Consider the following 27,933-nt stretch of genomic DNA (forward strand, 5'->3'; position numbering starts at 1 on the left):
GTGTGTGGTTGTGTGAATATAACAGAATGCATTTCACCACGATCGAATGATTGTATATACCTAGGTTGTACATAAACAATAAACATTATGTTTTTGAAATTAATACGGCTGAGGGGGGAGGTGTTTTAACCCCCCTGGCTACGCCACTTAAGACTGCCCTAACTGCCCAATCATCATTAATTGTTGTACCTAATATTATACATTTATAAAGGCGATGACAAATGTACGTAAAAACAAATGTTACTTATTAAAATACTGAAATTTTCAAACAATTCAAACACTATCTACGGTTATTCGTTTTAGAATTACAACAAAATATCAAAAAACCGTTAATTTAACGGTGAAAATCAGGGGCGTCATTTCACCTTTTTTTTTTGTGGGGGGGGGGGGGGTCAAGTGGGGACAAAGTCTATAGAATATTTGTATCATTTATTGAATATGTCACTAATATTAGTTTGAAAATATCACAATAATTTTACTATTTTTGACAAACTATGTGTAGTTACTTTTAATGTATTTATTTTAAATTGTGGATACCAGTGTACAGTGGTATTTACACTTGTTAAATAATGTATGGTTATAAAACACCTTTATAATAAAATACCTAACCAAACTTAACATACACATTTTTTCTCCCTGCATACTCAAAATATTTAGTATAGCTAGCTTAATAAAACCCGAAATTTATATTATGGGTACCCTTCTTCACAATATTTGTGTTACAATTTTATCAATTATAAAACACTTAGGTATATCGGACGCTTATATTTATTCTTGGCAGGCCAAAGAAGGTGTTTTAAAAAAAAATTAGTGCAAATGTAGACCTTGCACCAAAAAAAAAATTTTAACATTAAATTCATACAAAAAATAATCGTTCTTCTATGTATTTTTAATATTTTTGAACTTCCATTCATGGAATCTATAAGGAACCTTGAATCAAATTTTATCAATAAATATTTAATTTTTGCTATAATAAAAATATTATAATTATGTTCTTTTCTCACATTGCCATTGTTTTATATCATTTTGGGGACACGTAGGAAACGACAATAGTGACAACTTGTAGCCATTTTGACACTGGGTTTAGGTTTGTGATTAGCCAATTTTTTATTTGAGCACCTTTAGGTTTCTACCGTGCCTGATCTAAGGGGATGGAGCACTCTTTCTCTAGACAGAGGACCAAACCCATGAATTTGTTGTCTCCGTCTTAGCAAACGTATGCTATAGCAAATTTTAATTTACTAGTTTCAATAGTGTGCTGTTAGTTTTGATATTAGAGTGAAATAACTTATTATTAAACTTTTGGTTAAGTAATAACAATCTACGATGCTTAGGCACAGATAATGTCTATAGATATGTCACAGATAATGATATTATTTTACCTAAGAGTTTTATAATAGGTCAAACCATTCTAATATCAAAACTAACAACACACTATTGAAACTAGTGAATGGAAATTTTCTATGTCGTACGTGTGTAAGACGGATACAACAAATGCATGGGTAGTGTCCTCTTAAACTTCATAAAAATAATTAATAAATAAAAATAGGTACAAAATAAATTACAAAAACAATTCAAAGAAAGAGACTTTCTGTATTACATCAAAAAAAAAATAATAATAATAAATAAATAACAAATTAGAAAAAAAGTTGAAAATAGTGTTGAGGAAAGAAAAATGAACAGCTCTTAAATTAATTTGTACATATTTAAATACATAATAATTTTGATCAGCATATTATTTTATTAATAAAGTTATAATAATCTATTATACATCATAAATCACAAACCTTTATCTTAATACATAAAATTAGATATTAGTACATCTGTCTATTTGTCTGTACCTACTCTGTAATCAATAAACTCATAAACTATTAGACAGTTTTCAACAAAAACTTTATGAATAGATTTCCTTGAAACTTGGAGCGTGTTTATAGCTTATTTTTTTAACCACTGTATGTAACTAAAGGCTAGCTCAAATAAGAAATTTTTTTTAGCTGAAAAAAGTTCATATTTTATTTTTTTTTTATATAGGATTGTTATTGGTTACCCATAGTACAAAACATAATAATACAAATGTTGGTATGTGCGACGCCTGGTGGGAAAGCTATATAGTATATATACAGTAAAACTTTGGTTTAATAAAATATGTACCAAACCAAATTAGAACCAAATTTATTTTATTCAATTTAACAAAATTCTCTATATTACAAATATTTTTTGTTGTCCGTGAGACTTTGTAACATGTGACTTTGTCACTGTATACAAATAAATAATTAAAATCAGATCTCTTAATTTTATAATATTTTTATCTCTGTTTCTACTTATAAAGGCAGTTGGTTCTAAATATGGTCAAATAGTTCCTTTTGATACCAAACCAATAACGTCTTCTAATCATATTCAAAAATTTAACCAAGAAATAGGTTAATAGTCTGTGAAGATACAGAAAGTATCAATTCATATTTTTAAAATTTATTTTTAAGATACTTTATTTTACATTATTATGTGCAACATAGGTAGATTTGACTGGAAATCAATTGCAGGATACCATAGTATAATATATACCTTTTGTGTTTTTAACAGTGAACATTTGAAGTGTTTAAAGACTCATCTGATTCACAAAAATGTACACAATTTTAGTCCAGAAATTTGTAAATGTATACCAAAGGAATATAGATTCTGAAGCAGAAATATTAAAACATATCAACAATAAATATAGTGATGTGCGTATTTTCGATTTGAAAGATACTAATTTTACCAAAGAAAACCAAACACATCTATTGTTCTTGTTTTTTAAGAGTTAAACAGAAGACCCGGTTATACGAAAAATTTGGTTTTATACATTACAATCATCTGTTGTGCCATACGTACTTTACGAAAGATAACCAAAATTGGTTTTTCCAAGGATGTTTTTAAAAAAAAATATATAAATATTTGTAAGAAAATGTATACCTATGCTATATTCCTACTAATTATAACAGTAATATAATATGTAACAAATGGCACCATTTAAATAAACAAAAATTATAATTATTTTTTCTGAGTTGAAAAAAAAAATCATGTGTGCTCTATACCTTTTAGCTAAATTTAGTGGTTGAAAATATAGTCTATAAACACCCTCCAAGTCTCAAGGAATCTATTAATATCACTTTTATTGAAAACAGCTAATCTTAAGAACTTTTATTTATCTTCTAATAATAACAGATAATAACGTTCATTTGTATCTATACAGTGTAACAGGAAGATCTGACAAAAAAAAAATGATGCAAGGTACTAAAAACATATGGCAATAATTTTGAACATTATGTGTTTAATAAATTATTTAAGAAATATACTTATGTCAGGAAATTCCCAAAAATAATATTTTGAAAAAAATTATTATGTTCTAAATTAATTTACTCAACAAAATATAAATATTTAAAAAAAAAACTACTTGACTTGGATCAATATTTTTACCATCAAAATTGTTCTGATAATCAGATTTTAAAATTGACTATTTTGAATTTTTTATATTATACGTGTAATGCAAGTGACTAAATTTTATGTAAAAAAAACTTAAAAATTTTAATTAGAACAAAAATTATTTCATCTTTTAGGTCTTCCTGTTACATGGTGTATAGACAAATGAATAATTATAAGCAATGTTGTTTAAAGAAACGGGACTTAAATGATATTTGTCTAGCACACTAGTATTCTTAATCTAATACAATTAAATATTCTGCAACTAGATAATTGATTAATGTAGCAATTATTTATTTATTATTGCTTCACAAACAATATTAATAATTTAATTTAAGTATATCATTAAAAGCACACCAATTTTTTTTTAAATCAATTAAATAAAATCAGGGCTGTCACTACTTAACAAAATTGTAACTCTATTTCAGGATGAACAATTTAATAAAAAATTCAAAAATAGCAAATAATAGATTTGTTTTAATATCAATTTATAAATTATTTATTATTATTAAATTATATTATCAACATTTTCATAGAAAAGACAAAAATAGGAATTCTAGTGGTAGTCTATAATAGCAACAACCCTGGATACAGCAGTTTTTTTTTTTATTATTATCAAAATAATTAACATATTCTTATAATTTTAAAAATATTTAAATAGACAAATTTTATTTCACAATCAAATAGGTTTTTCTGAGTTTAAAATATTTATAATCTTAAATTTAAAATTGTGATGTTATATTTGATTCTGAAGTTACTCCAAATAGTTATAGGTATATATTATATATATCAAAACATATTAACTATCAAAATTGTTATTAATAAATTTACATAATTAATACAATTTATAACAAAACATGGGTGTTAATATTTATGATTACATTTATAAAAAATAATAAAAGTCAGTGTAAATATCACAAGAAAAGTATCTATATCTTGATTTTACATACTCAATAGTTATAAAGTATTGAATACAAGATAAAAGGAAAAATGTAAACATGCATTTAAATTTAAAAAAACAAGATTGATCATTTCACTCTATGTAATTGAATAATATAAATACAACTGTTTGAAACAACTAAATTCTATTTTATTTTTAATAAAACTTAGATATGACAATAAAAATAAAAATATGAAACATGCTTAAATGTCCATAATATTTTTTTTTGATTATATAGGCTTGGTCACTTGGTTTGTTTTCTCTACATTTGACAAAAAAACATAATAGGTACCTAATATTTTGTTCAAGTATTATCCAACATAAATGCATGATTCTAATTTAGCATTATTAAATTATATAATATTAAAATAAATAATTACATTTTTATGGGAAATGTAAACAATTTCACAACTTATGGCCAATTGTATTTGAATATGTTTGAAGACAAATATAACATAATTATGCTATAAAAAGAATAATTGTATCTTTTATCTAGTAGTTAAGTCTTGGATCTTAAAATACATAATGAAATAAAAAATGATCTGTTTATTTTAATTATATAATATTATATATTAAAAAGAAATTTAGTTTTTAAAAACCTCTCAATGACAATTTTGAGTATACCTACAAAACATAGCTTTAATAACAATAAATTAACAATATTTTGGATACGCTGTAATTATGGGTGTTTTTAACATCCATTATAACAAATAAAATATAATTCGTCTTTGAATTATATTAAAACAGATTTTAAATTATACAAATATTAAATCTGAATATTGTATTGATTTCTATTAAAACTTAAAATAAAATCTATACCTAATGTAGTTGACTTCTATAGCTAAAATATATAATATCACATAAGATACAAAATGTTTTAACTTTTAATTAATGAATATGGTTAAATTTATTGAGTTTTTAATATAAATAAAAATAAACTTAACCGAAGCAGTCACAAATTATTACACAAATTGAATTACATATTTTAAGAGTCTAAATGTTTACTACACCATTGACAATTCTGGTACATAAATTGGATGAGATATATTTATAATTTTACCAATAATTAATTAGGTACTCTAATAGTTAAGTTAAATTAAATTAACGATGACTAATATTCCTAAATAAAACTATTTACGATATATTAGGCAAAAAATAATATTAAATTTTCTCAACAAAGCTTGATGGAAACAAACCACTTTTACCAGTTCTCAATAATGTTCCTCTATACCATCCATCTTGTCTAATCTTATGTACATATAAAATATCTCCTACTCGGAGTTCTAGTTCATACTCACTATTTGGTGGATATGCAACTATACATCTGCACCTAAAAATGAATTTCATTATAGTTAAATTGTTAATGTGTCAGGTGGTCATAATATTGTAGATTACAAAGGTGGGCAAGTGGGTACGTCACTGCTGTAACAGTAGGTGTAGAGTGGTTCACAGTAATGGATGTATTAAATTTTAATTCAATGATTTATTATTGTACACAAAAAAAAATTCTTAACTGAGATGATGGTCTGTATCAACAAGTATATTACATGATATGTTTTTGATAGTGCTATTGAAGTAACTTATTTAACTATTAGTATTACAGTAGGTTGATTTAGTTTTTGCAAAAATCATGTCCATTATTAAAATATTATTATATTATTATGTATAATTTCTATTAAATACCTAATATTATTGTTATTATATTTTGAGTCAGTACCAACTTGCAGTTGAACCGTCTGATAAGGTTCACAGTATAAATAGGTAATAACTTAAAATTAATTTAAATATTTTAAAAATGTCATTGCATAAATTAAGATTTAAAAGGTTAGCAAGTAGGCACCGCTCATAGAAATTAGAACTTTAAATGCTCATTAAAAATTTAATATTGCTTTCTGGTAGTTTGTTAAAATATAACGATTTATGAGGAATCTTGTATTCAATTTTTGAATCTTAGATTTAAAAAGAAACATCTTCTGAATTTCTAACACAAAATAGTTTGCAAATTTTTGTAAATTTTAAGAAAATGCCACCTTTAGACGCTCATAAATAATGCTCAACTTTTTTTTTTAATTACACTAATAATAAATTATGAAAACCTTGATTAAACATTCAAGTTTTTCAAACAAGCAAAAAATTATTTGTAAACAATAGTTAAAAATTTCTCATGCCTATAAATAACGCAGAGTCAAAATATTTTGAACATTTGATCTTGTATGGAAAATATTTATAAAGATATTTTGTGAAAATTTAGAGTATCTACGACTATCTGCTTTTGAATTACTGATAACAAAAAAACAAAATCAATTTTGTTGAAAACTGATATTTGCGTAATAATTTACGTTTTTAATCTTAATTTTTTTTTCTTTTTAAAACAAAAACACATCATGGTAAAATCAATACATTATACATTCATTGCGCCTCTCAAAATCTAAAATAAGTTATATATAACGTTTACAATTATTGTAGTATGAATGTTATCAGTGTTCATACATACTAATATGTCTATATAATAATTAGAGGCAGACTGAACAATCTTGGTCAGTTTAAAATTATAAGCAAATCTCTTACCTTATAGTTTAGCTGTTTAGTCAGTAAGAGAACATGAACTTAATGGGTAATGTGTTAGAACTGTCAAACCAATTTAGCCTTATTAATATTATTTTTTAGATCCCTAACTAGCGGCAGATTGTCCCACTTGGATACCCGGGAAATTCCCTGTGGGCCGAACCTCGTATTAAAACTCTGAGCCAATGTACTTGGATTACAAATTATTTGATTATATTTAACTGCATGTCTACCTTGTTTGTTGTTGTTTACTTGTATCACGATTTTCACTGATTTTGAATGTGATTTTGGCTGCACCAAAAATTATTGATGAGTTTTATACTTATTTTAAACCATCAACATCCCAATCGGAAATTTATGTCTTACGCTGACACTCACAAAGGGTGCAGTAATTCGCCTGTACTGGCTACCCAATAGTTGGCTAGCCCTTACGGACACAGTACTGGCCAAAATTGTATCTAGTACTACATTAGTACAGGAAAACTAGTACTGGCATACTTCGGATGCGGAATGAATAGTGAATAAGTACCAGCCAGTGTATCTTAAAGTTTTGCCAAGCGTTGGCTGAATACTGGCTCGATAACATAATTATATAATTATTAATTAATCTGTGCACCTCACAGATTAAATATATAATACTACTATGGCACTTCATTATTAATAAAATAATATTCAGAGCAGGTGTTACAGCCACATATGTTGTCATTCGTTCTACAAACGTAGAACATAATATATTAGAAAATAATTTAATACAATTTGTTTTAATATTTTATATTCTGAGCGGAGCAATGTATCATAAATGTATTGATTTTGTAATGACGTGTTTAAAAAAAAAATGTGACTGTCACCCCTTTTTGAGGTATTAAAAATGCTTTGATTTTCTTTTTTAACATCTTTTGTGGTAAGAAAGTGAATCTAGTTGGTAATTTGGGTGATCATAAACAAAATTTACGTACTCACATATTAAACGTAGGTATATTTAATTAAATTAAATTATAAATAAGAAAATTCCTAAAAAAAAATTGTTTATGGAAAATTATTGTTAATTAGGTACAATAGGTACATATATATTATAATATTTTGGGTGGGCCTTGTCACACAGCAATTTCCCGAGCCGAAATGTTTAGCCAATCCGTTGCTGTCCCTAACAAATACGGAACTATTGGATCATCTAAATTAAGTATCCCATATAATTTTCTGCCCCTTGATAATAAAATTACAAAATGTTTAACTTTCAAGTTTAAATACTAGATCTGAACCCTATTTTCATTATTATACAATACTTCATATTAAACTTACATATTTTGCTGAGTACGTGAACTTTGCTTAAGTTTTCGATCTTGTGGTTTAATGTCTACCGAAACACCATTATTTGTATCTAAACTATGCGATTTACGATGATGTATTAAAACCGATGATCCATTTGGTTGTTGTTCACTAAAATGAAATAAGATTTTATTATAAAAATTATAGAAGTTAAAAGGCTTCATCGACTAATATAGCACCTCACAATCAAAAACTACCAGTTCAACCTTCCACTTAAGATATTGTTAAAATTAGGATACCTAAATATATTTTTTTGTACATTTGTGTATACAAAGCCAAAGTAAAGTTAAACACATATTGTCTATGTAATAAAAACTAAAATATAATTAAAATACCACCACCTCTTGAACGGTTAATATTTTATACCATTTAAGTTAATATTGTCTTTTTATAAACATTGAATCTTCCATAAAAAAAATGCATTTACACAGAATCATTTTTTCTATGTTTTTAAGTAATTTTAGAGTAAAATCACCCGTTACAAAAAAGATAGAGAGTAATATTTTTGAAGGAATGACATATTAATTTGTCTAAATATTATTTCAAAACAATTTAAACATAATTAAAATTTATAAAATTTTTATGTTTATTTTGAAAATCGAATAACAATAAAATATAACATCAATATGAAAAAATGATTCTGCGTTAATGTGTTTTGTCTATGTTGTGCGTGAGCCAGAAGGAAAACAATAGTGCGCTGACATCATCTTAATTAATTTTTTGTTTTTCCCAGAGCTTTTAAAAACAACACTTTGACCTCACGAATGTACCAACTACATTCGTTTTATCAACAGAAAAGATATTTAAGTTGAAAATTGATGCATTATTTCATATACTAATCGTGTACAAACAAAAAAAAAGTTAAACATATCATTGTAAAATCAATATATTCATCAGAATCTAAGTGTTCGAATATGTATTTGAGAAATGTCTTTTTGGGCTCCTCAATAAACGCTTTTATAGGCCACTTATGAACTTGGAAAGAGCGCTGGACTCATTGTTTTAATTGTTTAATAATTTTAATTAATTTATAATATCCAAAGACTGCTACTAAAACAGCAATGAAAATTTTAAACACAAAATATATAAAATAAAATTTTCTATTTATTACCTGATATGGATATAACCTGGTTATTTTATTTTATTATGTTTGAATTTCAATAATTAAGGTATTAATCATCATTTATCATTCTTTTTTAGATTTTTCACATATTTCCCATCCAAAAATGTACAAGATTGAAACATGTTTTGGTATATTCTTATATAATTATTTCAAATGTTTAAATAATACAAAGTTTGCCGGGTCAGCTAGTTATCATATATAAATATATTTACTAAGACTTAAAATATTTCCAAAAGCAAGACAAATAACATTTGTTTTAACTTTGAATATTTGTAATAAAATAATATGAAAAGTACATGCAAAATTTAAAGCACTCACATTCACAAACATAAAAAAAAATGTTATAAAACTTTAATTCTATTTTATGCAAATGGTATGGAACACTATTGGAAATTCAAACAAACATAACTTCCCTTATTAGGACCTTTAAACTCCATTCCGTTAATACTAAGGCTATTTAAAAGTAATACGATACTTTTAACTTATATCAATAACCTACTGCTTTTTTTTTTTTTTTTTTTTAGTCATCTCACCTTTTGAAATTATGATTTCCTCTGACTTTTAATGGTAGCTGCTCAGGAATCCTTTGTATGGCATCTACGTTCAGTAATTTTGATGGACAAGAATCGGATCTTTAATGAATCGTGCAAAAGCAATAAACAAAAAATAAACACAAATAATTGCAACATGATACAACAAAAAAGCGTGAATGGCGGCCAAACACAAAAATACTTTCAAATAACATCATTATCTACTTACCTAGTGTGAACTGGTTGAGGTGGTGCAACTATAGTGTTGGTAGAAGTATTATCATCAAATACTGGATTATCCATTGAATAAACAGGGGGAGGAGATTTTCTAATTTTTATGTTAGAAAAACTACGCATCACTGAATTTGTAAGAAAGCATTTTTTCTTTCCACGTTTTTGAGCCAACTATAATAATAAAATTGTACTTATTTTAATGTTTAGTTCATTAAAAAAAAATGGGCATCTTATTAATATATTACATTTTCTGGGCTCAAGGAATGTGATGGTGATGCAGTAGTAGAAGGAGAAACAGCGCCAGCGACAGTATTAACCACACATGCAGCAACTGAATCTTTGTCAGATACTGCTGGTGTAGGTTTAGTTGAATTTGGCAAACCTATTGAAGGAAAATAAACATTCAGATTAAAATCAACCGAACAACTAAATTTTTTTATTTTATAATACCTGTATTACAACACATAGATTTTATGTTGTGCGTAGGTGCTGATCGAACTCGAGAGGATGTTGATGGCATTTCAGACAACCAACTTGATACACGACTATGTACAGAAGGACTACTGCTACGAGGTGGTAGTTCAGGAGGTGGATATAAAGGTAAATTTTCGTCTATATCACTTTGAAAACTACAATCTATAAAAATATATTATTTACATAAATATTATGTACAAATTATAGGTATGCAAGTAATATTTCTTAATTGCCAGATAAAAAATATAGACTGATGATAAACAATCATATAAAATAAAACTTTTAATAACTAAGAATTCATTCTAAAATTGAAATTGTTTTATTTATAAATAATAAAATCAGCATTAGTATTTATTAGTAAATGTGATTACAATATTATTAGTTTAATTTTACTAACTTAAAATATTTTTTATTATTATCGCTACTAAATATGATGAAATCTTGGATCAATTAGTTAACATAAATTGCAGTTAATAATTATTTATTTATTTATAGGGATCGGATTTGAAGGCAAATTTAACTGAATGTTTATAATTTCATTTTCTATAGACTATACAATTTTGAAAATATTTTGACTTCTTTTGAGCTGTTTGCGGACATTTTTAGTCTTCAATTTTATTAATTTTTTTTCTATAATTGTCAATAAATATTTATTTGTTGGGTAAAAAGCGAAAAAATTGAATACAAGGCTCCTGATATATTGTGACTATTTTGGTTAAAAAATATATTAAAAATACATAGGCACTATTTTAGATTCTGAACGTATCAAGGGATCTAGTGGTTTTACAATGTTTTTTTTTTTTCATCCTGTATACAAAATTCTTACCAGAAGGAGTGTTTTGATTTAAACATATAGTATCGTATTTTTTAGAAAATTGGATCAAGATGGTACTTTTGAGAGGTCATTTTTAGATTTTCTCAAAAGTTATTTAATGCCACAGGAAAAACCACCAACAAATTACAAATAACTGCTAAAAATAGAAAAATTTTAATTTCTAACGCTTTGTTTATTACCATAGAAACGATTAAAAATAAAAATAAAAATAACAATTTTAGGTATTTTGTTGTAATTTATAATATTAATTCAACTTACAGGCCTTAATAAAATAGAATAACAATATAAAATTTCTAGACTGACAAGCTCCACTCAGAATTGTTTTTTCATATACAATGATATGATATCATTGAATTCAAATTTAACACATCTATTACAGTGACCCACTTGTAACCTACTGGCTACTGTACAGCAGTCAGCAGAGCAACACCTACTTGCCCACCTTTTTTTCATTGATATATTTCCTTCAAATTCAATCCCTATTTATTTATATTGATTTGATAATTCTTTTTATAAATTAAATTAATTTTTTAGTTTACAAAGAGCGAAGGTATGTTCTATAAATTAAAGTACAGTTCAATAAAAATAAACTTACCATTTAATTGACCATTAAATGACAAATTATCATCTTTTTGTTCTTGAACTGAAGATGAATTATTGCTAGATTTTCCAAGTAGACGAACAGATATTCTAATAATAATTTATCAATAGTTAAAATTAATCTTTTTTTTTAAAAAATATTAATATTTTTATATTACTTTGCAGGTGTTACATAGTTTCCAGGAAATACACCAGAACAATTAGTTTTTAATGATGTTCCTTTATACCAGCCATCCTTGCAGCATTCGGTAACCATATATAACTGTCCACGTTTTAACTCAAGTTCATCGGCTTTTTGAGGTTTATAAGGGTATAATGAGACATGCCTAAAAACAAAGAAAAATTTGATGTACACACAAAATATACACTAATATTACAACATGTAGAATCGTTATTTCAAGTTTTTGTGAGATCAAAATTAGTTTTTAAAATAGAACAAAAAATATTTAACAAAAATATTCAATGAACATGAAAAGTCTAAAACCGGAGTAGTTTTAAAGTATAGTTTTCAAGCTGTGACTAGTCGTTGTAACTTGCTGCAGTGACTGCTCTGCTATGAAACTGTCATATAATTATTGTGGCCAACTACTGAATTAGTCCACTAGCATTATGTTGTCATTGCAACTAGCCGCAACTGTCAGTTGTAGCTCAGAAACCGTAACCAAAAAGGTAATTCTGATGCACACTGCTGTCGATTCGAATCTGGTTATGGGTAGTTATAGGTTTTTATCAGAGCAGTGTAAGAGGCCTCTACCCATGCATTTGTTGTCTTCGTCTTAGACATGTACGACATACTAAATTTCCATTGACTAGTTTCAATAGTTTTAATAATAGAGTGAATTGACCTATTATCAATTGGGTTAAACATTCGGGTAAGAACATTATTGACATTATTTTCAAGATTTGAGCATTTTTTGATTTTTAATATTTTACATACATTTTGCATGAAAATTAAAATATTGAAAATTCGCTGATGGGTCTATATTATATTACATTTGCTGTTTTGGCTTTTTGCAAGATACTATTTTTGCTTTCTATCGCTCATTGTTGTGTCCGCAATCTAGAGTAGGCATTGCCTACCTGATATGCTGTTGCATATTATACATAATCTAATTTGTATTATCATATTTTGAAAAATTGGAAAATAAATGCAAATTTCCTGCGCGTGAGGGTAATAAGTAGGGCCCGGCACTTGATGCATTTGCATCTTTTTTTTTAATGCTTACATTCGAGGCTCGTCTTTACAGAAATTTGATTCATGGAATATAGAGTTTAATGGTTAGGTTAGGGAATTTTATGCTTTACGGTCATTATTTAGTGTTTTTAGTGCATTTTATTAATTTTTGTACTTTTTTATATATATTTGCATTTTTCTTGTTGAAAGTTACATTTTATTGTAAAACATTTAGTTTCCATTAGCTTGACATTTATTATCTTTATCATTTGTTGTCGTGATCTACAATTATTTGATAAAATTTGATAAACTACGGATACTGAAGGGCGCTATGTAGCGAATGTTGTTGTGGGAACTCTAGAGTTGAATGGCTGCGGGAAACATCTCCTAATAAATACAGAAGCCCTAGAAAAAATAAATTATTGTACAATTTCAAAACTGTTTGATAGATCTCTTCAAATTATTTGGCCAAATGGTATTAAACATGATCATGTACTGCTTTTATTGAGTGATGCGGCCCCTTATATGGTCAAAGCAGGTAAAGCCATTAAGGTATTTTATTCGAAGATGGAACATGTAACATGCTTGGCTCATGCCTTACATAGGGTGTCGGAAGAAATTAGAAAAAATTTCTGCAAAATTTAGCACGAAACATAGTTGGGCGCGAAATTCAACATAAATTTAAAACTGTTTTAGAAAAAAATAGTGGTTATAAAACAATGCAGATTATTTCAAAAATATTGGAAGGACAAGAAGTGACAAAAGAAGGATTGCCAGAAGATTTGAATACAGATGATATCATTTTTTTTAAGCATGCGCCAATCACATCTGTGGAAGTCAAAAGAAGATTTTTAACCTACAAAACTTTACTATCGGACAATCGCCGATCTTTTTATTTGAAAATATTAAACACACTTTAATCGTTCAGTGTAACACATTTATTATTTAACAGTATTAACAAAAATTCAATTTAAATTGTTTAAGTTATAAAAAAAGGTGGGTAAGTGGATGTTGCTCTGCTGTACAGTAGGTGACAAGTGGGTCACTGTAATGGATCGTGTTGAATTTGAATTCAATGATATAATATCATTGTATAAGAAAAACGATTCTAAGCGAAAACTGTCAGTAAGCCTATGATATTACCAAGTATATTTGATGATATTATTATGAATAAAGTAGTTTATATATAAATTATTTACGTGGAACCTTGTTTTAAATTTTCAATTATTATAGGTTTAAGAGTTGAACATTTTATACATTTTTAACTACAAAATAATTATTAAATTTTAAATTTGATAAATTTTGTCAAAATTTGAACTTTAAATGATTATAAAAAAAAACTGTGCCTATGTGTTTTAATATTTTTCAACTGCTATTGTAACATTATATCAGGAGCCTTGCATTAAATGTTCACGCTTTTTTACCCAACAAACTACTGACTATGTCCGTAAACAGCTCAAAAAGAGTCAAATTATTTTATAAATTTTATCGTGTATAAAAAATGCTAATATAAACATTCGGTGAAATTTTTAAGTATCTACAGTCATTCGTTTTTTAATTACAACAAAATAAGAAAATCGTTACATGAGAAATCGAGTGAATATCAAATGTTGTAAAAATATGAATTTCAAACGCTCATAAAAATTTAATTTAACTTTCTTATAGACATTTTTATTTTTGATAAACTTATGAGGAATCTTGTATTACATTTTCATCTCTTAGATTTAAAAAGAAAATTTTTTATGAATTTCTAACTCAAAATAATTTGCAAATTTTCGTCATTTTTATGTATTTTGTCAATATTTGAACTTTGAATGCTTATAAAAAAAAATTGTGACTATGGATTTTTAATTTTTTTCATCTGCCTTTGAAACAATAACCTAGGAGCCTTCTATTAAATTTTCAAGCTTTTTTAACCAACAAATAAAATTTTATTGATATTTATAGAAAAAAAATAAAAAAATAAACTGAAGCCGTACACAGCTCAAAATAAGTCAAGGAAAATGTTATGGTGTATAGAAAATGCTAATATAAACATTCAGTCAAAATTTCATGTACCTACGGTCATTTGTTTTAGAGTTGCACCAAAAACCAAAATCGATTTTCTCGAAAACAGATTTTGCATAAAAATTCCTGTTTTTCCTTAATTTTTATTTTGTTTTTCATGTCGCTTTTGAAAATTACTGGAAAATTTTTACTTTGGGCCCCCCAAAGTACCAACTAGATTCACTTTTCTATCAGAAAAGTTATTGTTGAAGAAAATCCAAGCATTTTTTCTGTTCTAAAAGGTGATGACAGACACAAAAATAAAAAATTTAAAAATTTAAAAAAACACACACATCATTATAAAATCAATACATTCATCGCTTTGCTCAGAATCTAAAACATATTTAATGTATAAAAATAAAATTAATAATTTATAAGTTTATAACTATTATGTAACATAATTATAATTTTGGAATTTTTGTGGTAATTTTTTGAAGTCATTTTTTGATGTTTATAAGTTATATTAACATTTTTTTTAGTGCATGTTTTAAAGATTTTTAGGTTATCAAGTTCCGGGCCCTAGTAATAAGAATTTAAGAATTTATATTTTAAAATACATAGTAATTTGAAGAAATGGCCCAACGGGAAAACTACCAAATTCCCAGTAGCCCAATCCACTCCTGCTCACAATTATTCATTATAGACTATATTTTATAATAATTATGATAGTTAAAAACTCACTTGGCTGGCAGTTGGATAGGTATTTTAGACCTTACATTCTGGGTAACTATTGGTTTGGAATGACTTCTAAGACTCCCATGACGATGAAGTTTAGAATCTTTCACTCCATTCACTGGCTACAAAAAAAAATATATATAATTATTATTTGTTACTTCAAGATAATATATATTTGTATTGGCTGCCTGTGTAAAAATTTGATTTTTTAAAAAAAAAAAAAAATATTTACGCTAATTATAATATGTAACCAATGGCAAACTTAAATTAAAAAAATATTTTTTATTAGTGAGCTATCATCCAAATTGCAAGAAATCTATAATAATCTTTTATTGAATACAATACAGTAGTTTTTGACTCTCTAGCTAACAAAAAGACAGACAAATGTCCATTTATATATATTATAACTATAAATATATGGATAATGCTAATGGATTTTAAAACATAGTTTTTAACTTTAGGCTTTTAAGTAAAATGTATGTAATATAAATTTTTTTTAAAAATATTGTGTAGACGCTTCTCTGTATCCTTCTACGCTTCTAACCTAATCTGTATAGTGTAGGTGTTACAAATGAGTAAATAATTTAGTTAAATTTAAATTCTATGATAAAAAAAATTAAAAGTTCTGAGCAGACAGTGAGGAAATCTTATTTTAAAAAATATTTTACAATTAATTTTTCTAAAAATATATTAACCACTGTACTTTTGTAGCAGGCAGAAAAATCTTTAACTACCAGCTAAATGGGAAAAGGCAATTTATCCAACGCTTCAACTGGCATCGAAATTAAACTTACAGTGCAGGTGTGACAAAAAATGTTTTTCATTCTAATTTAAAAGCAATTATTTTTTTATTTTACTAATCTGTTCTATGAAGACCAGAAAAGTTATTATCTTCTGATGAATTTTGTATAAAATAGTGCTATTTATTTACCTGAGTGGATTGAATTTCTAAATTAGTATTTGGACTGGAAAAAACAGCAATATCGTCTTGTGATAAGATCTCAGCCGAATATCTAAAATACATATAAGTTCATTAATTTAATAAATCATATTATTTTTTAATACTTTATTGAATCACATCAAATGTATCTGCATTGTTATTATAATCAGTTACTTTTAAATATAACTTTTAAAAAAATAAACCATGGTTAATATAGATTAAAATTAATCTTAGTATGGAGTATGTACCTTACTTTAACTAAATTGATTACAATTATTTTAAATTTTAAATTATAATTTGTAACACAATTGCTACATAGTGAGCGCCGCTCACACTTTACTTTTTATAGCAATATGAATTGCTCGATTAACTTAAAAAATTGAATCGTACATACAAATATGTATATTTTTATTCTTTACTAAAAAGTAAAATACTTAAATATACTTTTTACGTATTAGGGATATATTTTATTTGCTATTTTTTTGTTAATTGTGCAAATATTAATAATTACTATGAAAACAAAGAAAGTACTAAACTACTAATAAACGAAAAAGTACATTCATATTTTTATGTATAACAATAACTAATGAATCTGTATGGTAAAAAATGGTTTATAATTTTAAAACTAACCTCTTGTTTTCTGATGTATGAGGTCCCAATGAAAGAGGCCCAACCCCATTAGTGAAACTATGTCGTTTTGGTGGATCTGGATTTGATGTTGGTAAAGAACGATTTGTTGAATTATCAACAAAAGGAGCGTGTGAAGGTGACCGACTAGGAGAGCTAGATGTGGTATCAGATGGAGAAGTGGTGTTTGGAGATGTGGTAGTTGTAGAAGAAGATGACGATGAAGTATTTTCATTGGTAACCTTTGTATTATCTAATACATGTTTTGTTTCATCAGTTGCATTGTGTTTGGTATTTGTTGATTGGCAAGCAGCTGATAGTTCAATTGGCAATAAAGGAGCAGCTTCTTCGGGAGTAGGAGGAGCTATTCTACTTTGAGTAGGTTGTGAACTGGAAAAAAAATAGTAAATAATATATTGTCTTATTTTATTTTGAAAATACTTACCTAACTGATAGTTTCATTAACGCCCGAGCTATTTGATTCAAGTCAACAAAAGATAAAGGAAATATTCCAATGCGATTAGAAATTTTTCCCTCTGCCCAATTTTGATCAATCCGTCTTAAAACTGTAATTATATCACCCTAATAAACAAACAATTATTGTTAATAATATATCATAATAATAATACAGTATAAAAATTAATTTTAACATTCTAGAATCTTCATTATTGATAAATTTAAAACTAATATTTTTTTAAACATAATTACAAATGCATATTAAGTAATCATTAAATTAATAAATTATTAAAAATTACTTTTGAAAATGATAAACATCCTTCATCGTCCTCTTTATTCATTTTAAAATCATACAATGCTTTACATTGTGGTATATGACTAGGTAGTGACGTTGGAAACACCTAATATTAAAAAACAAATAAAACCATATTAGTTAGTTGATTAATAAATTATAACATTAAATTAAATAAATCAACATTAAGTATAATATTACATATTCACATACTATGCATGGTAGGTATGACTATATAAAAATGTTACCAACACTAAATCTAGGCTAAGCCTCCCAGAATGATACCAATATAGGATAGATGTGACAAAATATTTGAATGGTCAAATGACATGGATCTAATGTTAATCATAACAATTCTGTGTTTTAACATACATTGCTAAAGAATCTCAAGAAATTATTAAAGTAACAATGTAGTAATTCTTTTTCTTTAGACTTTACAGTCCATTTAAGGCATTTACTACTTCACAACATCCTTCCCTATTTTCACTCATGTACTGTCTTGTTCCTAGAGCACATTTGCAAATTCTGTTTCACTGTTTTCATGGATCTATGTCTGAATGCAACCTCTAAACTTTTTCTAGGAGAGGGAAAAAACACATTTTTTTGGGAAAACTGCACAATTTTTTAAAAATGAACTACTAGTTTGTTTACTCCTTAAGTATGCTTTTATATTATCAGGCATTCAATAAACCTGAAATATTATAATGAACTTTTTATGCTATATTCACTTAAAGAGATCAATAAGTTGTATTATCAATATGAATGAAATATTTTATTTGTATGTAGGTAATACACAGTAAGGATATTGTTTTTAAGATAACTAAGTTTTGTTATAAATTTTATTTGAAACTATTAAGTGAATAAAAATGGCTTTAAAAAGGAGTCAAATGCTAGTTGCATAACAATGGTACTTAAGCATTTTTAAAAATGTTATCAATAAACAATGCAGTAAATACTAATTTTTATTATAATTTTAGAGCAGCTATAGGTTCTTTAAATGAAACTAACCTGTACATATGATAAAGGAAATATACCAATTACTCCATTAGCTTCTCCTTGATACCAATTACAATCAACTTTTTGACGTAATATAATCATATCTCCTTTTTTGAAACTTAAATCCCTGAAATAAGTATTAATATTTTAATCATCCACAAGTATTTTTTTTAAATACTGAATTGAATTAAAGTAATATTTTACAAAGTTTAAAAATTTTAAAATCAATAAACTTTAATATTTACCCAGGTTCTTTGGAAGAATAATCATATAATGCTCTTGCAAACATATTACGTTGATATGGCACCTTCAAATTAAATATAATATTATAAATAGGTATTTAAAATAATTTTGATCCATAATTTAATAAAAATAAAATTATATTTGAAGTATGATTTAGGACTTATTTAAGGGGATGTCTTACCTATATTTGTTATCTCAATATTACATATGCACAACACAGAAAATAATAAATATAAATGCAGCTAAACCTAACGTTTTGTTCATTTTAATACTATATTAAATTGACCTATTACACAATTTAAAGATAAGAAAATAGTAAGAATATTCTCTGTGTTCTCTTGTATTATTTTATAAACTTATTTTAAAATTAGAATATAGATTTAAAAAATCATCAATAAACCAATTGTTTTTATCCTTAAATTTGATAACAGATCTAGGTACTTGTATTTATAATTAAACTAACATACCTTAAATATTTCTGATGAACTTACATTTAGTACCTATGTTTTGTGTTTGTAAGTAAGACATAGACAATAATACAAATGTAGTATACTTTTAACTCTTGGAATTTAAGTACAAAATTATAGAAATACCTATACCAGAATTTAAATTAAATATTTTCTTTGTAATTTGTGTAACTCCAAAAAATTATTTGTTTGATAATGTTTTTATATAAATAAACTGTTTAGGTTTGTTTAAGAAACATTTAGGCATTAGACAATAAGTTTATATACCTAGAAAATTAAATTATAATGAAACTTTTTTTTTCGTATTTCAAATATTTATCATTTAATTTAAAAATATGTTTTTTAAAATAAGTATAAAAGATGTAGGGGTAGTAATTGGACTGTAGAAGAATGAAGAATCCATCCAATGTTAGAACTTTATGATAATTAAACTTAATGATTTAATTATAAGAAAGTTTAAATTGTGAAATTTTAGTTAATTATTTTACTTTTCAACATTTATGAGATTGATTGATTTTTTTATAATTTAAATAGATAAAGAAATTTACAATAATAAAGAAATCATACAATTATTTATTGTTATAGGCAGGTTGAAAGTTGAAGGTTAGGAAAGAATAAATAAATAAAAAAAATAACAAAAATAATCATAATAATATTAACTTGTTTCGATGTTTTTGGTGGTCTTTGATCGGAACATGCAACAGCTGAAGGTTTTTTAGGCGGTGATATTGTTGCATTTTTACTCTTCATACCTTCCAATATCCTCATGAGTAATACATTGGGTGGCAGTTCATCCACCCGACAATCGACAAGTGTTCGACATTCTGGACATCGTAGCTCTTTATGGGTAGCTACAATTTCATCTAGGCATTTTTTGCAAAATGTATGCTGACAAGACAGCACTTTGCTTGATGTATTCAACCGTTCCAGGCATACCGAACACTCGAGCAAATCGTTTAATAACTTCTCGTCCATTATTGAGAACCACGACTATTTATTCTAGCAGAGAACATCCTACACAGAAAAAAATATAATTATAATAAATAAAACAAATTCGTAACAAAAATAAGTCAACGTTTAGGTATTTATTTTCGTTTAACAATAAAAAACAAAATAATACACTTCATCCATGTTACCAAATGTAACTCGTCGGATGATGTAACGTAATTGATTGTTAATTAATTTACTGCTGAAAAAACATAGTTTAGTCGAGGAATGCCCACTCAATATTACAATATCACATAAACGGTGTACCTAATTGACTCAAGTTCGCTCGAAACGTCTTACCATTATCACAAGCTTTTGTGTCATCATAAATATTGCCATTAAAATGCCACGACCGACGTAATTCACTCGGAATCGCAATTTTCAGCCGTCGACGACCATTCGGTTCGGTTTAATTAAACGCGTCGACGCTCGACATGATAATATTATGAAAAATAATTTGCAGATTATATCGCGAAATCATTTGAAGAACGAAACCACGAAAAAAAAAAACAATTTCGCACATCTATCGGTTCTATCTTTTATCCCCACCTTAACTTACTAGTTGCCATAAAATCCATCATCTTTTCGATCAGTGCAGCCAATACGACATACGTGTGACTCGACTCGATAAGCGTGCGATACAATAATAATTATTATTATTATTATAATATTATGGTCCCTAGCCGTGCACATATTCTCGCCATTGATTGCCACAGAATATAATATTGAAAATTTTATGGCATTATGCTATTGCAGTAGGTAATGATATTGGGTGATGTGTATCAGTGGTGTCCAGGAATTTTTTTTTCTCGAGAGGCGGCTGATCAGTTCCATAGTATACATTTCAAAAATAAACCATAATGTTTAAAAAAAAATTGATCCCACTAAACTGATGGGTAAAGGGTATATTTTTGAATTTTTCTACAATGGTACCTATTTTAAAAGCTTTAAATGTGTTTTCCCGTGTGACTATTTGTGACGTTTACGATGTAGAACTGTAAAAGCTCTGCCAACAACGGAATAATCTGAAAATATCTTTACGACGTGAATTATTAAATAATTGTACGGTTATAAAATAAAATAAGTTTTTACACATCGTACGTAAACAAAAGTTACTACGGTACGATAAGTATTTTGTAAATTAGCGCTAGCAGGGGGGGAAGCTTCGGGGCTAAGCCCTCCCAAAAATGTCCATAGCCCCCCAACCATTTCCTACATTGTGTCTTAAGCTTATTTAATATTATCAAAGTAAGGCTTTAGCCCCCCTCCAAATCCTAAACGCTATTTGCGCCTATGGGGGCAACTCATTGGTGTACAAACAGGGGGGGGGGGGTCAACCAATCAACTATGTACATACTTAATATTATTTAACTGCCATGAGTTATGTAAACCTTTGTATTTGTTTTGTTATTTTATCTATTAACGTTTATATGTGTTTGGTTGTTAGGAAAATGGGTGGTTTTTAAAGGGAGAGTTTTTGTGTTGGTTACTTTTTTTTAACAATAATTCTGTTTATTTCCGCAATAAATTACAAATTCCACAAGAAATGGTATCAAAATCATAATATTTTGATAAAATACAAAAAACTGTTTACGAAATACGGTCCAATACGTCATTAATAATAAGTTAATTAATTAATTAATTAATAAGTTAAATTACCTACCATAGGCATAAATGCATAATGTAGAAAAATATAATATAAATATACGAGTTAATATTGTAAATCATAATATTATCTACTATATCGTCTATCGGCGATTAGCATTAATGAATAATGAGTAATCAAACTATATTATTCTATAATAAATAGTTTAGCCGTGTAGGTACTGTGAACAGTCAGTGACGTATTGCTAAAAAAAATTATGGGTGTCCGGTATATAACTTATACTATCAATTTATTCTATGCTACCGACGTTTTTTTTTTTGTATAATGGTCAAAAAATATTTTATCGCTTCGCTCATTACAATTATTTTATCTATAACAGTATAACCCATTATATTATAATATTAAGCAAATTAAGTACAAGTATAGTTTTTACTTTATAGAGGTCGTTTTGAACCCGAAAAAAAATAATGAAAATTGAAGGTTGGTTGCACATAAATTTACTAGTTTGCTGACATTTTTAAAAACTCACCTCAAACTCTATATTTGTTCCCTGGCTACGCCAATATATATTAACCGTATAATTATAAATTAAATATTGTGTTGTTTGTGGATTCAATGGTTTTATTTTTTTGTCCATAGCCATATGTTTGTGTTAATACTGTAAAAGACAAAGACTATTGATGCATTAATAATAAAATATATTGTAATATTTAAAAACAGTTGGACGTTATTGTCAAAATAAAATTGTTTTCTATTTTTTAGTAGGTACCTACCTCTGTACCTACACGTATAGTTAATAATAATATGTAAGTAGGTAATTAGTAATTACATGTAGGTAATTATTATGACTATATAGTGTCATTATTATTATAAAAAAAATTAAAACAAAAAATGTTTACGAATGTTCTTTACAAAAACGAGAATAGATACCTACTATAATAATTAATAACATAATACTATGTGTAATAAATTCCAATTATGCAGTTACCTGCACATTGTCTCTCAGCCGCTATTATGTTGCGAACTGCAGCAGTTTTATAATATTATATTTTATGATATACCTATCTATATTGGCAATTGGCTATATTATGCAGTCTGCTGCCACCGGTCGGTAATCGTCAGACGGTGCAAGTGAAAAAGTATTGAGTTGATTCACCACGACATACCGAATTGTATACCTACACACAATAATTATACATAATATATATATAAATATGAGCAACGGCAGGTGTATAAGCACTTATTAGTACGCAGTATGAGGAGTATATGGCACGCTATTATAGTACGCAGTTGACTAGTTGAGTCACGAACAAAATCCTAATAAACACATAGGTACTACAATACACATTCACAAAATCAATAAAATACAATTGCATAGAGTGTGATCATTTATTTTGTTAATACGAAAATTTAAAATAGCATGTTGAATGTATATAAATATGATTTTATATAAAAAACTTTTCTTATTTCCTATGTACTTACCTAGTTATTTATAGTAATATTATAATATGATATGGACTATTAAATAATAATATACCTATATAGGCATAAGTTATATTTAAGTACAAAATTATAATATAAATAAATCGTATGCAGGGGCATATTTAAAGAGGTCGTGGGGTGGTGGTGATGGGAGCAATCACCTCCTTTCATGGATTTGTATTTTGGCGTGATATTATAATAATACTGAAAAGTATGATTTATCTGTTTATCATAATTTTTTTTCCTGAGGTCTTCGTATTTTAGACAATCAGTGAGTATGTGTTTTACTGTTGTGCGTGTTCCACATGTGGTAAAAATTGAGGGGCTTTCTTTAGCCAATAAAAACCCGTGGGTGAATTTTGTGTGTCCAATACTTAGTTTGTTTAAGACTGTTTCATTTTTCCTGTTTTGATTGTTTAAGGGCCATTTGCAAATTGATCTTTTAATTTCGCTGAGTTTTTGGTTTTGTTTTTTCCATATTTTATCCCATTCTAATTTACTTATATTTTTATTTGTTTTTTGATTTCGTTGTAAGTTTGTATTTCTATTTCTGTCTGATTTATTTGTGCTATTTGCTTATATTTATATCATGAAAATCGAAACAATTTAACCGTTGTTTATAAAGTATAAATGTGGGTGCTAGGCTATACAATATAATGTGTGTTTACTGTTTATATTATGGCTCAAATATTCTGAAAATCTTTAATATATTCTAACTATCTCTGGGTAAGTGGTAGAGAAAAATTAAGCCCCCCTCCCCATTGGCCCCAGAAAAAAGACTAAATATACCCCTGTAGTTCTGTTCGTATATCCAAATAACGAACAAATAATATTGTGTAACCTTAAGGGGATTCGATACAGTGATTTTCTGTTTTTGTCTAACACACGCGCGACATAGTATTTTAGACGTCTTTTTTGCCAAACATTCCAATTGATCTATTGAAGCGATACAAATTCTGAAAACAGACTTGAATTCGTCGTCAAGTCTACTTGAAATCGACTTTCCCACATTTTTGATAATATCCCCCAAATTCCAGAAAACGTCATATTAAAAAAGAGTATTTAAACATTTTTGTGTTTCAATTTTTGGAGAAGCTAAAATCAAAAAATCAAAATTATGGGAAAGTCGATTTCAAGTAGACTTGACGACGAATTCAAATCTGTTTTCAGAATTCTCATCACTTCATTAGATCGATTGATATGTTTGGCAAAGAATCCGTCAGAAATCCTATGTCACGCGTGTGTTAAACAAATACAGAAAATCACGGTACGGAATCCCCTTAATTAAACACCATAATAAAAATTATGCATTTTGCAGAGTTTATGAAATATTTTCGTTTCGTATTAATTGAATTATATTCAACACATAAGTAATATACCTATAGATATATAACTATATAAGTATAGTATAATAGTTCGTAGGGAAATATTTGCGATAGTTGTAACGGGAAAATGGTCATAACTCATAACTGTCTATAATACCTACGTCTCCAAATGTCAAATATTGTATTGCAAAATAAATTATTCGATAACATTTGAGAGTATTGTTGGTGAAGTACTGAAGTACATATTATACTATTGCGTTTTAATATTTATTACCAAATCTTGGCATTGAAAAACAGACTCTAAACTACTAAAACTATATATAATATAGTCATAAATCTCGCCAAGATGAAACTAATATTAAATATATAATATATATTATAGTATACTGCAGAGTACGCTATATACGCTTATGTTGTTTTGCCACCATAGCCTATATATATATATATTATAGCCTATTGCTTTATAGGTCATAAGTGCATAAAGAATATAAATATTTAGCATCACTAATCTCCCAGCAGTCCCTGCATCAATGTATAATGTATATCTATATGCAATCTTCTAGAGCAGAGGTTCCCAAACTATTGGTCGCGAATATGAAATATAAAATATTTAACATTAGCTGACCCTATACGGCGTTGCCCGTGAATTAGTATTTTTAAACTCCGTTAGATGTAAGCTACGCATATTTTTAACACATTAATTTGGGTGGTTTTAACCAAGTACAAAATATAAAACTAAAACTATATCCAATCATATATTCCTTCTATTTTATTTTCTCCGATGGCAACCCTATAAAACCAAAAAATATTCAATTTTCGTGAGCCAACCAATCCCTGTGTGAGCTCCTCTTTAAAAAATATAATTAGAAAATTGGCTTCAAAGGCCCATCCATGCCCCCGGGTTATGATTACCTATGTACGATGTACCAAATTTCAGAACCATGAGTGCAATAGACTATATGGCTATAAATTGATTACGTGCACACACACATATTGGTATATATATATAAAGATACATATAAATATTTTAACGTTATTTAGAATAGGCATTCAAATCATTCAAATACTTCAAAAAGTATTTCAATACTTTTCAAATATAAGATATTTTTTTTAATAATACAATATTTATTTGATAAAATACAATAGTTATTACAGTAACACATAGAAATATGATTTATTCGACGCACTATATATCAAGAAATATTCTTGATTAAATGATATCTATATTATGTAATATTCCCAGTAATGCCAAAACATAGCGGGAGACAGCAAGAGCAGTTGTCTCTATTGTAAATAATTACTATAATAATTATAGATATATGTATAAAGGCGTGAGAACTATTTTTCACATGTGCGGCCAAAAATATAAATGGTTTAACTATGGAGTTTTTTAAACCCATAACCCCCCCCCCCCCCACGAGACACATAATATAGGGGAAGGTTTTAACCTCCTGTGTTTTACTCTGCAGCCAATGCTGGAAATTTAAAAATTACTGAACTAAAAGTATAATACAATTTGCGTTCTTCATTGATATATTATTTATTTACAGCGTAATACACTGCATATCTATAATAAACACTTTCGTTTTATCGGTACTTACGATATGATAAATATTCATGTGCATAGGCGCGTGGCGTTTCTAAAAGTTATTACAGATGTGGCCAACAAAAATTTAATGGTAGATACCTACGAGCCATTCCCCGTAAAAAAACCTAAAATATTTTTTAGAAATTGTTGCCTATACATCGTACATGTATAATACTTCTCTCTCTCAAAAAAAATTCCTTTAATATATGGTGACTCCTGAACTCTTTTTAAGAATATGATAGTATGGTAAATTGTTACCGAATAACCTATAAGCGTCGAACGATATAAGATGTCTAGCGCTATGAAATCTGAATCCAAAAAATTTAAAAAAAGTAAATCTTTTTAAAATTGTTTTACTTAACTAGTTAGTTCATATTTTTCTATTCAACTCAACTAAGAATCCATTGAAGAATTGAACTATTTCCAGTTAATTTGAAAAATTATAGGTGCCTAATAGTTGTAAGTACATAAATTAAAAATTGTTATTAATATTATAGAAACTGAGAAACGAATAACTCGATATTATATTGTATTACCCTACATGGCAAATAAATCGAAAACTGTGTTTATTTAAATTAATTGTAGAACATTTAATATATTACTAAAGGTGTTTGCAATTATTTTTAATATTCATGCATACTTTATCAATTCGTCACTGCAATAATTTCTGAATGAGAGTATGACTCGATGTTTCAGTCTCCATAGTATAAGATATTCGAAACATTATACACATTATACATATTATAACCAGGCTGTATTATATTATATTGGTTTTCAATGAATAATAATTTTAATTGCCGTTAAATATGATTATCTACTCATCAATAAACCATTAGTAGGTATATATATTATAAATTATAATATGTTACAGTAATCTCGCGATCAATGATGAATTTTGACCAATCCACCACGTAGCTTCTGATAGCAGTGTGTATTTTGTTGCTGG

At 27.0% G+C, this 27,933-nt stretch overlaps 1 protein-coding gene across 6 annotated transcripts; it reads right to left on the reverse strand.

Annotated features, from left to right (window-relative positions):
* Positions 1-1,573: 1,573 nt before the first annotated feature.
* Positions 1,574-23,201, reverse strand: LOC132944466 (E3 ubiquitin-protein ligase SH3RF3). Of its 6 annotated transcripts, none has more exons than XM_061013824.1 (17): positions 23,122-23,201; positions 20,660-21,013; positions 19,535-19,596; positions 19,302-19,416; positions 18,301-18,402; positions 17,991-18,127; positions 17,549-17,935; positions 16,910-16,991; positions 15,985-16,100; positions 12,242-12,409; positions 12,079-12,173; positions 10,625-10,810; positions 10,420-10,556; positions 10,170-10,345; positions 9,944-10,042; positions 8,261-8,398; positions 1,574-5,726 (listed from the first exon to the last, which is right to left on the reverse strand). In XM_061013824.1, the coding sequence occupies exons 2-17, from the start codon at positions 20,972-20,974 to the stop codon at positions 5,558-5,560; spliced, it is 2,484 nt and encodes an 827-aa protein (XP_060869807.1). In that variant the 5' UTR covers positions 20,975-21,013; positions 23,122-23,201; the 3' UTR covers positions 1,574-5,557. The 6 variants fall into 6 exon arrangements, with proteins under 6 accessions (XP_060869807.1, XP_060869806.1, XP_060869809.1 ...); XM_061013823.1 differs by lacking the exon at positions 23,122-23,201 and adding an exon at positions 21,287-21,742; XM_061013826.1 differs by lacking the exons at positions 8,261-8,398; positions 23,122-23,201 and adding an exon at positions 21,287-21,744.
* Between the last annotated feature and the right edge of the window lie 4,732 nt (positions 23,202-27,933).

The sequence above is a fragment of the Metopolophium dirhodum genome, chromosome 5, assembly GCF_019925205.1.
Source record: "Metopolophium dirhodum isolate CAU chromosome 5, ASM1992520v1, whole genome shotgun sequence".
NCBI classification, from domain to species: domain Eukaryota; kingdom Metazoa; phylum Arthropoda; class Insecta; order Hemiptera; family Aphididae; genus Metopolophium; species Metopolophium dirhodum.

What these genes read in the sequence shown, in the direction of transcription:
- LOC132944466 (XM_061013824.1), bottom strand. Translation starts at nt 20,974, where the DNA reads ATGGACGAGAAGTTATTAAACGATTTGCTCGAGTGTTCGGTATGCCTG. An exon ending in ATTTAATGGTCAATTAAATG is followed by an intron (nt 10,811 to 12,078) that starts GTAAGTTTATTT and finishes ATATTTTTATAG; the next exon opens with ATTGTAGTTTTCAAAGTGAT. An exon ending in ATCTATGTGTTGTAATACAG is followed by an intron (nt 10,557 to 10,624) that starts GTATTATAAAAT and finishes TTCCTTCAATAG; the next exon opens with GTTTGCCAAATTCAACTAAA.